General features: G+C 34.9%; 1 protein-coding gene across 1 annotated transcript in view; it reads left to right on the plus strand.

The window, feature by feature from the left end:
* Positions 1-501: 501 nt before the first annotated feature.
* Positions 502-16,894, plus strand: part of LOC107715628 (exportin-6) — a 27,406-nt gene continuing 11,013 nt past the window's right edge. The window contains exons 1-11 of the mRNA XM_016521785.1: positions 502-706; positions 3,391-3,503; positions 4,899-5,096; positions 5,178-5,337; positions 6,645-6,722; positions 7,674-8,151; positions 8,237-8,363; positions 11,803-11,912; positions 12,002-12,110; positions 12,194-12,286; positions 15,486-15,555. Of these exons, the coding sequence (XP_016377271.1) occupies positions 502-706; positions 3,391-3,503; positions 4,899-5,096; positions 5,178-5,337; positions 6,645-6,722; positions 7,674-8,151; positions 8,237-8,363; positions 11,803-11,912; positions 12,002-12,110; positions 12,194-12,286; positions 15,486-15,555 (1,741 nt within the window). The remainder of the gene's footprint in view (positions 707-3,390; positions 3,504-4,898; positions 5,097-5,177; positions 5,338-6,644; positions 6,723-7,673; positions 8,152-8,236; positions 8,364-11,802; positions 11,913-12,001; positions 12,111-12,193; positions 12,287-15,485; positions 15,556-16,894) is intronic.

The raw sequence follows: 16,894 nt of genomic DNA on the forward strand, positions 1-16,894 counted from the left end.
CTTACTTTTGAGGATCTCAGAAATAGTTATTTTTGAAACAAAAAAAGATATTATTGAAGAATTTGTCAGCTGTTTTTGTCTATTCTGTTGAACAATTGAACATTGAACAACAACAACAATAACGAAACACTGAGACATTAAAAAAATCAACTTTTGTGTCCCACAGAAGAAGGTCTTACAGGTTTGGAATTACATGAGGGTAAAAAATTGACAAAATAATAATTATTATATCATATTAATATTGATTATATTATGATTTAATAATGACATTTATAATGACAATAATATTTTTTTTTTTTTTTGGTGAACTATCCCTTTTATAAGTAAATGATGAGCTCATGCTGAAAAGCATGAAAAGCTTGCAAACCCTTAAATCAGTTGTGAAAACATTTGAGGGATATCTCGTTAGTCTAAAATTGGATTCTCTGTACAGTAGATTCACATTTTTTAGTATCTCTGACTCAGTATGCTGGATTTGCAGTTTGTAAATGCGATGGAGTCATGTTTGATGCACTGCATGGCTGCATTAAAAGGTTGATTGAAAGATTGAAATGCCTTATCTTGTCATATCTCATCTTTCCCTCCCCCCCTCATTTATCTCTCTCTGTGCTGCAGGCGTCAGAGGAGGCCTCCTTACGGGCCCTGGAGAGTCTTATGACAGAGTTTTTCCACAGCTGCACCACCAATGACCGCAAGAGAGAGATTGGTGAGCATATGCCTGGCCCTGGCCTTCACACAGTTATCATGCCCTGATTTGCAGAGTCATCCTTTGTGCAGTAATAATCTGAATAGGCCACCACTTGTTATGTCTGTCTCGTATCATGAGACGTTCGATTTTCTCTTCTTTCAAAAAATTTCTTGATGCACAAGATCGCCCTTTATTCACTTCAGTGATGCCTATTCAGTATGTAGCAAATTGTCAGGAGCAGTATGAAGTAGTGTTCATACTGTTAAATGAGTGTAAAATGTAGTAAGGTCTATTAAAGCTGCTCTTCGTGTGTAGCACCTACCGCTCTGCAGATCCTTCTGAAGAAGCCAAGTGTTGGAAAAGAGCAGTGTGATCTGAGAGTTTGACCTGCATATTTCCACATCAGTTATTTTATATTGCTCATTTCATATGCAAAAAAGGCGTTTCAGGGTTTCTGCAAGGTTTATAGTTTTTAAAAAGGTCTTAAATTGGTCTTAAGGTCTTAAAGTATTGGCATTAAATGTTGCCTACACTGCCTAAATACCTAAGTGTTTTTTTTAATATAAATATCTAAACATCCTTAAATCAAGATACATTTACATGAAATGCAAATGAAAAATACGAAGTTTTGTTTTCTGAGAAATTAAAAAAATATATAAGTGAGTTTATGCTTAAAACGAGAACAAACATCTGTCATTTGGGAATGAAAATTAGTTTTCTCTTTGAATTACATTGATTTCATGAACTCAATTTTGATCAACTTCTTACAGGGCAAGACTTCCTATTCACTTCCTGTGTCACTTTACTTGTCAAGTAAATGTATCTTGATTTGAGAATCTTTTAGACATTTGGAAAACAAGACAGGAATACTTAGCGAGAACATCACGTTTTTGCAGTTTGATCAGATTGTACAGTAAAAATGATTTCCGTATTCTAGTGGTTGGGAGCAGAGGTATTCAAGCATTTTTATTTTTTTGTTTTAAATGAGTATTTTCAAACTTTGAAGCGTTAAATCTTCCTTACTTTGATCTTAAAATGTCCTACTTTTACCTCATTAATCATAAGACCTGCAGAAGCCCTGGAGTTTACGTAACAGTCTTAAAGGCACAGCAGCAAAAATATGGCCTGTTTAATTAAGTATTCGAGACAGACTGCAAAATATTATTGTTGGTTCTGTGACAAATTGCTTATGTTCTTCTATTGCAAGTCGCTTTGGATAAAAACATCTGCTAAATGCAATGGAAAACGCTGATGAAAAACTAAATTATGACTGTTTTGATGCATCAATGCTTTTAAAACTTATAAGGGAACCTCAAATAAAAATAAATTATCATGCGACCCCTTTAAGGTGAGGAATGTGTCTAATAAGTGTTATATTTTGTGGGTGGAGACCACATTCATGACATTTAAGTTTCATAAAATCCTTGGTATTTGATTTGTTTGAGAGCATTTGGCCCAAGATTTACTCTAAATCCTGAGTCAAAGCATGGTGCTTTGAAACGCAGGACTTGTAGCTCAACATATGATCAATGTACACTTCTCAGTCAGCAGTGATATATTTGGAGAAAGTGAAACTGTCTGTAATTGGTCAAGTGTTGCTTCATCAGGAAATAAATGGCTTGTATATCAGACCCTGCATAAGTCAAGTATTGCATCAGAAACATTCAGTTTCCAAAACCCAGAGTTGGTTTTGATATATGCGCAATGTTATTGTCATTTTACTTTAAGAGAAAACCAATAATACGTTTGTAATAAAGTAACAGTTCACCCAAATATGACAGAATTTAACCTTTTGAAATTAACCTTGATTTATATTCATTTTTGCTTTAGACTTGACTCCATAATTATACATTGCAGTCCATAATGCAAATGAAAAATGATTTAAAAGTACATTCATTTACGAACTTTGAACGAAATATGAAGTGTGAATGGGATTTTTACAGAAGCTGTTTGAGTGTAAGTCAGCTGTACTTGTAGTGTCCTCGTTAACCATCTGTATGGTCTTTCACCATATTTCACACCATGTTTTCAGACAAAAAACATGTTAAAAACTACCAGCTGTGTATGGTTTTTCAGTTCCTATTTGTCACAAGAGTTGATCTGTTTTTTAAAACGTTGTCATAACAAAAACCTGCAATATCTGATAGTCAATGTTAAGGGTTCAGTTCCTAGAAAAGATGGAACGCATATTGATTTTGAAAAAGGTAGATACTGTAAGTGGATTTAGTTCCAATGTCTGTCAATTTAACTGTTAATGGAGTTACAAGGTGATTATAAAGTAGCTCTTGCTCACAAACGTACTGTTTGAACTCTACTGGTTTTTTAAATGCTCATCTATGTAGGTGTGCAACAAACCAATGTTTTCTTTTTCATGCAAATATGCAAAACCTTGTATACAAACCGTCACTGGCTTGTCATGAAATTAGAAGTGAAGAGCTCCAGTTGTGGGAACAGCCTTTATTTATGCTTTACTGAAGTTGGCTCTTACGTGTCTGTGAAATTAACTTGTATACTCCCTTTTTATTGTATTGCTCGTGTTTACCAGAGTTTCGGTTTGTTTGGTGTTAAATGCTACGAAGCACACAAATAAACATTTTAACGATTTCCACAATTCGGTTCGTTTCAGTTAGAATGTGAGTGTTTTTTTTTTCTTTCTCCAAAATATGTTTTTGTAAAGACTGTTTTGTTGTTGTTTACTGCAGAAGAGCTGCTGAACAGTTTTGCGGGTCAGCCTGGTTCATGGAGACACTGCCTCTACTTCCTCTCCAACAGCAGAAATGAATACGTCATGATGTACAGCCTTACTGTGTTTGAGGTAAAGTCAGGGTGCGAACTACGGGGGAGCTAGGGGGAGCTCTGCTCCCCTTAATAAGACATGGGCTCCCCTGAAAACGGGATTTGTGAAATTTTGGGGGGTCTCAAAAAATATTAACAATGTGTTATTTTGACGTGCAATTTCAGTTTTGTGTAATGTGATCATCGTGGATTATTATGTGTAAAATTGCAAAAATATCATTCATTCATGCATGACGGCGATTTAAACCTAATTCACTTCAATAAAGATAACTATACATAATATTCTTGTCATGAGCATCGCGGTGTGGGGGCGGTGTGGGGGCGCTGCGGTGCAAATTCCACTCATGTTTAGTACATGTTAACTCAAAGATTCGTAGAAAAAATATAAACGCTGGACTCTGCGGTTGAGTAACTTTTAACCGTTGTTCATGTGAACTCAAGACAGCCTGATGCTTTGTTTATATACTATTTGTGGGTGGCTGTTTGTTGTTTCACCTATCAATTCGTGTCGATAAAGTATAATAGGGTAAATCCTGTATAGTGATTTATCCTATATAGTGCTTGCATAAAGCAAGTAGTGCATACACTTGTAGCTGTTATGTATCTTTGTAAGTCATTGTAAGCCCTCTTTTGAGGCAAGCGCACGAACAACACCACCCAAGTGGGCTCCCCCAAAGTCCACGGTACAGTTCGAACACTGGGTAAAGTTAACCCTTCCATTCATTATTTTCTGTTGATTAATTTCATAACTGCAAAGACCATTTTTAAGTCACACAATACCATTCAAAACTTTGGAATTATGATGTTTAAAATGTAAAGTTTTTTAAAAGAAGTCTCTAATGCATACCCGGGTGATAATTTTTTAGGATTCTTTGATTAATAGGAAGTTCAAAAGAACAGCTGAATGAAACTAATGAAAAAAATCAAATATATCTCGCCACAAAACTTTGCCCTTTAGGATTTTTTGTTTTTTTCATTAACTTTGACTAGTGAGCATATTTATCTCCTAAATTGTTATTACTGTATTGTAAAAATGTCTATATTTAAATTATCTATACTAAATACTTGCTAAATATAATTTTAATTATTAATTGTTTTTATAGTGGATGGTTTTCACTACAATAGTGCAATTATATTAGTTTTAAGGGTATGTTTAGGGAATTTTAAGGGGAATTGACATTAAAATAATATCACCATGCAAAGAAAACACATCTTAATGGTACAAAAAATAGATTTAATTTACTTTATGCAAAATACAACAATTTTTTTCTTTAGATTTTATGGTGAAACATGACGTTGTTTGTTCAATTCACCCTAAAATACATTAAGATATACGAGCACAGGCATCATTGATAATAAGATAAGAATTAAGAATAATACACATGACAATAGATGTGTCGGTCCTTCTGTGCAGAATCTTGTGAACAAGATGTGGGTTGGTGTAGCCAGTGAAGACAAAGCAGAACTTCGTAGCTGTTTGCCCAAGCTTCTGCTTTCCCAGCATGCACTGCTGCCTTTCTTCATCAGAAACAAGCTGTGCAAAGTCATCGTGGACATCGGACGCCAAGACTGGCCGATGTTCTACCATAACTTCTTCAGCAACACCTTACAGGTACGTCTTATTCTTTATTACGTGTTGTTATTAAATCCTATTAAAGTGATCTGACTCCATCGTTGTGGTTTTGTGTTGTAGATAGTGCAGTCTCCGTCTCTAGCGCCGCTGGGTTTAGTTCTGCTCAAGATGACCTCAGAAGAGCTGGTCTGTCCCAGAGAAGACTTGAGTGTCGCTCGTAAAGAGGAGCTGAAGAAACTCCTGCTGGATCAGATCCCTACCGTACTGAACCTTCTGACTGGTGAGATGCTCAGAACTCGTTAATTCAGAGTATATGTGGATGTTACTAGTCCTTAAGCACTGTAAAAAGTGTATGTGATCTGATTGGCAGGGTTCCTACGGGGTTTGGAAAAGTGTGGAAAAAAGAAAGCGGAGTATGGAAAAATATTTCTGTTCCCAGACTTTTGCTCCTATTTAGTTAATAGAAAATTAAGAATTTAATGAAAAAAAATGTATTGTACAAGAAGTGAGATTTCATGGCAGCTTTTTTGTGATTCTTTAGTGATTGTCAAATATGCACTTTTTGATTATGCAAAATGCAGGTTATAAGCATTTGTATGCGTTAAAGAGACCTACAGTAAGGCCTTGAAATATTGCATACTGCCCTAATGAAAGCCAAATTTTAAACGCTTTTTCAGTACCAGTCTTTTTTATAGACCCTTGAACTTGGCAAATTTTGTCATCAGCCCATTTTGTGTCATGGTTTTTGCGCCGCCACAGAGTATGTTTTAAATTGTACATTATGCCTTGATATTAGAGGTAATACAATAAGAAAAGCCACATTTTGAGCAAGTAGATCTCAATTCATGTGCATCCATGCTCTCATTTTATTCATAGTGATGCACAAAGAAAATAGGTTATATAAAACTAGAAATTGTAATGCATAAGCATGCAAAAAAATTCCCATGCACATGTGAATAGTTTCTCAAGGGCACAAAAAAGTTTCTTGTGTGCATTCAAAAGTATGTATTTTTTGTATTATTATTTTAGGGACTCTGCAGGTTGTCACTTCGAGAAAATCAATTTAAAAAAAACGTTTAATAAAAGAAAAATATTTACGGATGACTGTACTATATACCAAATATTAGTGCTGGGTGGTATGACCAAAAATTTATATCACGGTATTTTTCAAAATTATACTGGTTTCATGGTACATGACGGTATTTTTTTTTTTCATGCATGACCGGGTGTTAACCATATTTTCTACTGATTGAGAGAGGAAATACTGCAGTATATTGACTTAGAATGCCCTATTTTACTGTCATGATGAGTGAATATTGTCAAAAAATACCACACTAAATAGTGACTAAACACGACAACAAAAATAAACACCGGTATTTGTTATGAACCAGTATACCGCCCAGCACTACCAAATATAAAGCTGAAAATAATGCTCTATGAACCATTTATGTTAAATATGGTCTGAAAAACTACTGAGAGGTTTGTACATTTGAGTCTGGAAAAGTATGGAATTTTAAAATGGAAAATGGGTAGGAACCCTGGATTGGGCTTGCAGTTTTATTTTAAACTACTCTCTTTTCCTCGCAGGTATTTTGGAGACAGTATGGGACAAACACAGTGTTACAGTCACCACTCCCCCTCCATCCCCCACGTCTAGAGAGTCAGGTGAGCTTCTGCTTTGACCCTTTGAACACTTACTTGTATGTTTTGAAAGACGAGGTCTACATCAGTGGTACCAACAAGTGCTAAAATAGCTTATTTAGAGGCTGATAACTAGAATATATTGTGGGTGGTTGATGATGGGTCTGCAACAACAAATTGGTAAAATTTATGTAAGTTGATAATGGGAATAGTTGAATGTGATGTCACTTTACAGTAGTAAGAAAAAACTATTTGAACTTTGGAAAATAATTTTTTTTTTTAGGGAAAACGCCTGTTAGTTTGCAAGTGCTTTGAAGGCTTTTGCTTGTTTTTTTGCCACTACATAACATACTTTTGTATTTTTCTGTAATCCTGTAGCTTGAGAATTTTAATAGTAATTCTTTAAATAATTTGTTTTAGTGTAAAAATTTAATATTTATTTAAATAAAAAAAAAAGAAAATTATGAAAATAATTTTAAATATATAAATAAAATGAAATACTAAATAATAATAATAATAAAAAAATTATTATTAATAATTAAATTTGAATTAATTAAAATTTTTATAATTATAATAATAATAATTTCCGTAAAATGACAACCACAGATTTGGCTATTGGCAATTAATTTAACAATCAATTTAATTATTGAAAATAATTTCATAAATTAATTGAACCCTAGCAAATATAGTTCTGAATCATATAATCATTATCAGTTAGTCAATTAGTGAACTTTGAATAAATATAGACATGAAAAATATATATTCATATGTTCAAATTACAGAATTTGGTATTTATTATATTTATATTTTATTATATTAAGTTATCTCAATTAGTGAACTTTGAGTACATATAGAAAATTTAAAGCCACATGGGTTGTCAACCAATACTGAAAATCACAAACTGGTCTCTCAATAGTTGAAAGCTACCAGTAAATGATTGTTGTATTAATTGTTGTCTATTGTCTTGTTCTATAGGCATTTTGGCAGGCGACAGCACACCGATGGTTCTGGAAGCTGAAAGTGGCGATCTGTGTATGCTAGCGCTGGAATGCTTGGCTCATCTCTTTAGCTGGATCCCTCTTTCCTCTTCCATCACTCCATCCCTCCTCGCTTCGATTTTTAATTTCGCTCGCTTCGGATGCCAGCAGCCAATCAAAACGAAACCTCTGCCCACTTCCAATGGAGACTCCGCCCCCGGAAGCCTCCCAGCCAATGGGGGCGGTGGGGGACACGGCAGGACTGGTCAGATGGTGGGCCACGCCGAACGTGCCAGACTGGGCGTCATGGCCATGAACTGTATTAACGAGTTAATGTGCAAAAACTGTGTCCCGGTGGACTTTGAGGAGTTTCTGCTCCACATGTTTCAACAGACTTTCTACCTGCTGCAAAGACTCACAAACACGCACACCAACACACACACTATCAAAAGCAGATTGCAAGAATTAGACGAAAGGTAAGAAATGGATGCACATGCTTTAAACATTTAACTCATTGATGCCGCTGCTTTTTAACCCTTTCTGCCTGTCTGTCCCTCTCAGCTATGTGGAAAAGTTCACAGATTTCCTCAGGCTGTTTGTTAGTGTTCATCTGCGGAGGATCGAATCTAACGCCCAGTTTCCTCTAGTGGAATTTCTAGCTTTGCTATTGAAATACACCTTTAACCAGGTAAAACACCTTCACTTATTGTTCCAGGAAGCACAGACTCTAACTTACCATATTAATGTCTAATGATACTTCCTTTTGCTGGACTTTGTTTACTCAAACCTTCCCTATTCCTCTAATTTTTAACTCTATGACCCTACTTTTTTTTTTTTTAATTGATGTTTTCCCAGTCATAGTTGAATGTTTGTTGAAAGTGTCTGGACTTGAAGGTGCTTTTTTTTTACTCTTCTCCGTCTCCGTGGCTTTGTCAGTATTCAACCACAAGATGTGCGTTATTGTGACTAATATTGACGGTGTCATGAATTGAGAAACCAGAATTTTCCATGACATACAGTTGTGCTCACAAGTTTACCTGCCTCTTGCAGAATATGCAAGATTGTAATAACAAAATAAGAAGGATCATAAAAATCACGTTTTTGTTTTTTTTAGAAGGCATGTGACGTATCAAATTTTCCTGTTGTGATAATTGCTAAAGCTTTTATCTTGGTATAAGGTATTATCACAAAATTGAAATTTAATTGCAAAAAAGTGTTGTCATAATACAATATAACAGGTTTAATAACTTTTTTACTTAATACGCAAAAATGTATAAAGTAAAAAAAAGTTTCAAACAGATAAAAGTGAAAAAGTATTAAACAGAACAATAGGTAACACTTTTCAATTAGGTCTCATTAGTTAACCTTAGTTACTCTTACTCTTTGTTAGAAAATACAACTGTTAGTTCCTGTTAGCTCGGGTTCATTAAATATTAAGTTCAGCTTTAATTTCTTTAGTTAAAGTTTTGATTTGAACATATTAAATGTTGAAATTAACTAGGATTAATTAATGTTTAGAAGAATCTTTCATTGCCAGTTTATGCTAACTAATGAATTAACTAATGTTAACTAATGGAGCCTTAATGTAAAGTGTGACCGAACAATAAAGAATAAAAACATTGTCAAACAATATCGAGGGCATGTTGTAGTCCAGATTAAAATGTAAAAAGGTTTGAAAATAAATAGCCTATTAAGTCTAAAGGTCATTGCACACTTGGTCTGAAATTTTCGTATTTGTTTTTTAATATTCGTTATCCTAAAAATTTGTCACGCACAGAAACCTTGCACACTGAGTCCGATGTGTATTAATTAGTCTGTTGTGAAAAAATTCGCAAAACACTAATGGAGTCTTCAAGCAGTGAGGATGAGTTTGTTATCCTCTCGCTTCTTAAAAAGAGAACAAGAAAGGAAATATTGGGTCCATCCAATCCTGAGATACAGAGAGGAAGGAGAGTTCCCCCTCCTTATTAAGGAGCAGCGGGATTATCACGGGCGATTCAAGTTTACTTCAGGATGTCAGTGGCTCAGGTTTGATGCTTTGCTAGCGATACTAGAGCCACATATTAAAAAGAAGACCACCAATTTTTGTGAACTCAGTGTGCAAGGATCTTTACAGTGCTTTGTGCTGCGAGAAGAAGTGGATGAACTTGACAATCGCCATTTTGGATTTTGCCATTCGCTTGTATGGTGGCTCTGAGTTGTCAAAACACCTCTCGAAATGCTTGTTACGGATGCGAAAAATGCACAAAATCAAACCCAATCCGAATTTTTTTTTTATGACAGAAGAAAGTTTTGAAGGCAGTGTGTAAACGTGATTGATACAACGTGAGGCCGTATTTATTTTTCAACGTGCGAAAATTTCGGACGAACATTTCGGACTCGGTGTGCAATGGCCTTAAGTATTTAAGTATTCAGTGCTGTGATGAACAACTTTGTGAATAAGAAAATCTGAATGGCTGTTTAAATCATTAAAATACCGGTTACCGGGGTAATGGCTGCATTTCTGCTGTTGCTTTAGCGCCATCTGCTGTCAGAGAGTGAATGTGCATTTTCATTGAGCGTGTCTCCTTCACTCGTTCCGCCATGCGCTTCTCATCCATGTTGGGCTTGTTTACATCAGAGTGCACATGCCTCTTTGACGCAGCATACAGCGGTATTTTTTTAACCAGTTGATTGGAAAAGTTTTCTTAAAATGCATTCAGAAAGTCGTAATAATTAGTAATTATTAATTATTCACGGTATTTTGAAGTGCACATGATAACAATATTTTGCATGTGCATTATCGTGATGATATCGCATTACCAAATACCGGCACATGTATATTTAGTACTATCCTGAATAAGCTGTTTCACAGAATTTATTCAACATAAGTTTACATACAGTATAGTCCACGACAGGGTTAATATAGTTAATTAAAACTAAAACCATACAAAAAATTTTACTTAAAATACTTTAACTGAAATAAAATATAAAAAACCTTGAACTTGTTTTATTTTAGCTAGCAAAGCAAAAATCTCTTATTTTCATTTAGTTTAGCTTGATGCACTAACATAACAAACTAAAACTGAAATAAAAATGAATAAAAACTGAATACTAATAAAAATGACAAACCCAACTAATCTTCTAAAACTTATCTCAATGATACTAAAGTAATGCTGGTCCCCAAAACAAAAAAACAACTAAATTTAACATTATGCAGTTTTTGTAACCCTTCTTTGGTTAAAATGATTAACATCTTCCATATTTTGCAAAAGTTATATAAACTTGTGCATTACTGTATAAGATGTCATTGTACTATAAAAGCATACTGCAATTTGCAGAAGTCCAAAAAAAAGGGGCTTTTATTGAAACCAAGTTGCCAAAATGATTCAGTAGTTGGTACATTATCATCACAATTTGATGCAGGCTTTTCAAACAGACTTTTATAGAAAGATATAGTCAACATGTAAGTAAGCATGTCAATTTTAATGTCTAATCTATGATCACTGATTTTTACCATATAAGGACTCATTTATAGTCAGTCTTTATTTTGCAAACTCATTTATTGATGTTTATGTATCAGTAAATCAAGCTAGTGACTAAACAGTCAACTGTGTGTCCTAGTAGCATGAAAATCATTAGTTATTTAAACTGTGTTTGTTTATAAACAAAGCGAACAAAGAACACTCACTGTATAATCATTGGAACTGTGATCATCACTTCAGTTCAGCGCTCTCATCAAAAATAATGCTATGATCAACACTTTTCATGATTAGTTCATTCTTAGCAGCTGTGATATTAAAAGTGCGGTAAAGGTTTTGACATTGATTGATTGTCGTAAAGGTTTTGACATTACCCAATCATAGCAGTGGGTGTGTACATTGAAGCCTTAAAGGAGACCCGCCCCCTTTAAAACAGAGTGTTTAACTCGTATGGCTAAAATTATGGTACAAAATGGGCTTTTATTTCTAAGTTATGACAGTTTTTGATGTAAAAATCCTTAACATTAAAAGGGCACTTCAGGAAGCATTATAAAATAAAAATGCAATTTGTGACTCATTTAAAAGCAGTGTGACTCAGCACTAAAATGTTTAACCTTTCATCTTTTGTGCACCTCTTCACTTAAACGTGCGTTTAATTTGTTGTAGCCGAATCATGAGGGTTATCTGGCCTGTCTGGACATCTGGAGTATATTCCTGGACTACCTGACCACCAAGATCAGAAGCCGATTGGCTGACAGTGACAGTGTCATTAACAGGTGCGTTTCTGTGGACTTTTTGTGAGCCCAAGAATTGAGTTTAGGTTGTATTAAAAACATCGCAGTAATCTGTGTCTGTGTGTGACCAGGTATAAAGACGCTCTAGTTCTGCTGCTACGTGAAGTTCTTAACAGGATCCAGTTCAGGTTAAACCAGAGTCAGCTAGAAGAGCTCGATGACGAGACCCTTGACGATGATGTAAGGATCAATCAAACATACACCGAAGCATCAATTTTATTCTGCAGAATTTTTGAACTTTTTCCCCCCTCTGATCTCTATAGCAACAGACGGAATGGCAGCGATACCTGCGTCAGAGTTTGGAAGTGGTTGCCAGGGTGATGGAGCTGCTGCCGTCCCAGACCTTTTCAGTTCTGGTAGGTGTATCTGAGTGGGTGAGCGTGTACATCCTCGCTCTCTTTGTACTGAAAACAATTGACTCTTCATTGGCAAGTATAATAGATGTTTAATATGGAAGCAAATCTGATTTAAAAACCCAAAAGCAATAATGAAGATCATGATCCACACGAGTATGAGTTTTAGAGCTGTCAGTTATATATAATTTTGTATTTTATATAAATAAAAGGGAAAATGAAAGTTTATATATATATATATGTGGGGCCGTACAAGCCATAATTAATTCTGGCACTCTCACACACTTACATTCTCCTTTCACATGCATACTTTTCTACTCTCACATACACATACATTCTCCTTTCACATACATATATATATAGAATGTATGTATGTGTGAAAGCGAGTATAGTGGAAACGGAAGGCAGGTCAGGCACGATCAGGGTCACCGGGACAGGTCCTGATCAGCATGGCTGATGTAGATGAGGCGGCCGCAGAAGTATTTCAGCAAGCTATTTGGGTATTTTAAAACAAATAAATATATATATTATCATCGTGAAAAGGTTACATGGCCTCGTCCCTTGAGCGAGTCGTGTTTGAGGACGCCGGCTTAGCCTCAGACGTGTTGCCAGATACACGTATTATAAGCGTCTATGGATTTTTTATTTTTTTTCCCCACTTAATTTAGGAAGTGAATTAAGTGGGAGGTTGCAAGTTAGGGTCAGCGATATCTTTATATTATTTCCATAACTCAAGATTTGGGCTCATTGCAGTTTATTTATTTTTAGATTGTTTTGTTTGTTTTTCAATATCTGGCAACATTTAAACTGACAGTAATGAACTGACTGTTTTCAGAAAAGTTTCGATGACATTTTCTTTTTCCTCTTACCTTCGTTAAATACATATTAAAGGTCCCATATTGTCAAAACTGAAATTTCCTGGCTTTCCGCAAATATATATTCTTAAGGACATCAAAACCTCAAATAAAACTCCAGAAAGGTGTACAATATGGGACCTTTAAAGGAGTGTTAATAAGTGCAGCGCTGCATACAGCAATAACCCAGGAAACACTATATTGCTACTGTTCCAAGAGCCACCTGGTGTCAGAGATTGAATTTGCATTTTCATCAGAATTAGAGAGCTTTATTGCCAAGTGTTTACACACACAAGGAATTCGTCTTGGTGTCAGGAGCTTCCAGTACAGAAAGTAGCCTGCAGACATACATATAATTAAGGTAATAAAACACTAATAATAATAAAGAGTAATAATAAAATATTAATTCAGCACATCTGATGTTTTTGTTTTTTGCAGTTGCTTCATGTTACATATATTTCTGTTTGTTTGTTTAAGGTTAGTTTGGCCAGTAACAGAGCAAAATAAACATTTAATAAATGTAAAAATAAAAGTAATAAAAACTAAATAAATTGGCAATGAGTATGGGAATCGGCTCATTTGAATGTAAAAAAAAATAAAAAAATCGGCAATTGGAATCGGTCACGATAAATCCTGATCAGTGCATCCTTAACTGGAATAGAGTTAGACCTACCTGAGAGACCTGAAAAAGCATGGTTCATTTCAGTTTTATCTTTGAACTATTTTATCTTTGAACTATTGACCTATTTGTGCAAAACGGTTATCATTTATTACAATACAATGTTACGGTCAACAATGAAAACAATAAGTCTTATTTATTGATTGATTGATTGATTGTTGCAAGGCCTGTGAAAATTTTGCCAGGGTAAGTAAAAAATTGAAACCACTGGCCAAACCGGGCCAGTAGAAAATTTCCTTAGCGTTGAGCCCTGTCAATACGATCAAAATCAGTATCATAACACTTGTACACAGATCTGTAGAACATGTATAATGATATTTTAAAATTAAACACTTAAAATATGTACTTGAAAAGAAAACAGGATGACTTTGAATAGCATCATTGTAAAATTGTGAGGAAGAGCTGCGCAAGTCTTGCACATGCATTTCCTTGTCTGAGAGTAACTTCCTGTTTAAACAGGAAGTAGTGGATACCAAAAAAAGGTAGATATGTATGTGAAAGGAGAATGTATGTGTGTGAAAGCAGAAATGTGTTTTATTTATAAAGCACAATAAAACAACAATGGTTGTCCATTGTGTTGAACAATATAGTTAAAAAAGAATCAAAACACATAAAATGGTAAGACAAGACAAACAAATAATAATTAGAAATAATAAACTCCTGTTGGCTCATACACTAAAAGCCTTCTCAAAGATGTAGGCTTTAAGCCTTGTTTTAAAAAGAGATTCTGTTGCAATTGTTCTATTAGAGATTGGAAGGCTGTTCCACAATTTAGGGCCGGCTATGGCAAAAGCCCGGTCGCCTTTTCTTTTCAGCCTAGATCTAGGGACCAATAAAAGTTTCTGATTCGATGACCTTCGACATCTAGCTGGACTGTGTAAACTCAAAAGATCAGAAAGGTACGAAGGTGCCAGTCCATTTAAAACCTTAAAAACAAAAAGTAAAATTTTAAACTATTTTAAAATGGACTGGCAGCCAGTGCAAAGAGAGTAGGACAGGGGTAATATGTTCGTATTTGCGAGTGCCAGTCAAAAGTCTAGCAGCTGCATTTTGTACTGTTTGTAGGCGATTCATACATGATTGGTTAATACCAATATACATTGAATTGCAGTAGTCTAGTCGAGAAGAGATAAAAGCATGTATAGCTCTCTCGAACTCAGCACAAGTTAAAAAACCCTTTAACTACTGTATTTACTTGCTTATCAAAAGTCAAAGTGGAATCACACACCCTAATTTTTTACAGAGGGCTTGACATATGCAGCCAGATCACCCAGCACTTGCTGTATGTTGCCAGATACAGCTAAAGAACCGAACACAATTGCCTCAGTCTTACTCTCATTGAGATTCAAAAAATTAAGAGACATCCAGGCCTTAATATCAGACAGACAAGCAGTTAAAGCACTCAAACTCTGGTTGTCATTTTGCTTAAAAGGCACATAAATTTGCATGTCGTCAGCATAACAATGAAACTACACTTTTTGCTTATTAAAAATGGAACCCAACAGGAGCATATACAAAGAAAATAAAATTGGAGCAAGGATAGAACCTTGAGGAACTCCACAAGTCAACACTGATTTAGAGGATGAGCACCCATCCACACAAACTGAGAAAGTTCTATTATTCAAGTAAGATTTGAACCATATAAAAACGTGTGTGTGTGTGTTTTTAGTTTCCGGTGCTCCAGGAGGATCTGGACATTTATCTTGGGCTGCAGCAGTTTATCGTGAGATCAGGAACAAGTGAGTTTCTCTTTATTGTGATCTGAATTAGTTTTATAGATGGCTTTGTTCCAAAACCTGTAGAGCTGCACAACCAGGTAATGCTTTTAGGTATCCAAATGCAAATACTGTTCCATTAAAAGAGCCATTGTTTTGGCCAGATTTCAAGGCAGGATTGCATATATGCGTCATAGATAAGGCAATCCCAGGATACATTGCGCAAAGCTATCCAAATGTTACGGTCTTGTATGTCTTAATGTACCAAAGCGTAAAGGGGAATATGATGGTAATGTGATATCTTTGACAACTTTATTTCCTTGTTAATCAGGCAGTAACTTTTTTTTTTTTTTTTTTTGCTTTCTGACTTCCTATAAAATATTACATAAATATTTTACTACCTTGACATGGGGAATTTTACTTGTTACTTTTTTTGACCTGAGATTCAACAATAAGTCCATGTGAATGGAGGCTTGTTTGATTTAAGGCTGTACAACTACACATGAAATAAAATATTAAGTAGGAAGTTCTACATGAACTGTAATGCACACTACCTTTTAAAAGCTTGGGGTTAGTATGGATTTTTCGCTTGTTTAAAAAAATAGTAAAAACAAACAATACTATTTTGAAATATTATTGCCATTTAAAATAACTGTTTTCTATTTGAATATATTTTAAAATGTAATTTATTTCTGTGATGTAAAGCTGAATTGTCAGCATCATTACTCCAGTCTTCAGTTTCACAAGATCCTTCAGAAATCATTCTTATATGCTGATTTGCTGCTCAAGAAAGATGTTATTATTATTATTATTATCAATGTTAAAAACATCTGTGCTGCTCAATATTCAATCAGTTTATCAATTTAATACATCCTTGCAGAATAAAAATTTTAACTTACTGACTGCAAATTTATGAATGGTCATATACCTTCTACTGATTGCTTGAACACTTGAGCAGTCTGTATTGTATTGGTATCTGGTAGGGATGTAACGATTAACCGTGAGCCGGTTGAAAATCGATTCAAATATGTGATGATTCAAATCGGTTGAGATGCTAAACAAATTGTGATACAATTAGGTGTAGGAGTTTATATGAATGTATGTCTGAGGGGAACTTACTGTCTTTAGAAAAGTTTAGATGGTGTTTTTTCTTTTCATCTTGCCTCTGTATAATGCATATTAAAGTAAGTGCAGCGCTGCTTTGTTTTTGCAGCGGAAACCAAGGAAACGCTTTAAGCGCCACCTGCTGGCAGAGAGTGAATCTGCATCTCATTCAGCTTGTCTGCTGTTTCTGTTTCATGCAGATATTTTTATGTATAGTTTCACAAAACTGAAGTCAAACCATTCTGTTTTTGCTTCAAAT

Source organism: Sinocyclocheilus rhinocerous, unplaced genomic scaffold (genome assembly GCF_001515625.1).
Source record: "Sinocyclocheilus rhinocerous isolate Xijiao unplaced genomic scaffold, SAMN03320098_v1.1 scaffold239, whole genome shotgun sequence".
NCBI classification, from domain to species: domain Eukaryota; kingdom Metazoa; phylum Chordata; class Actinopteri; order Cypriniformes; family Cyprinidae; genus Sinocyclocheilus; species Sinocyclocheilus rhinocerous.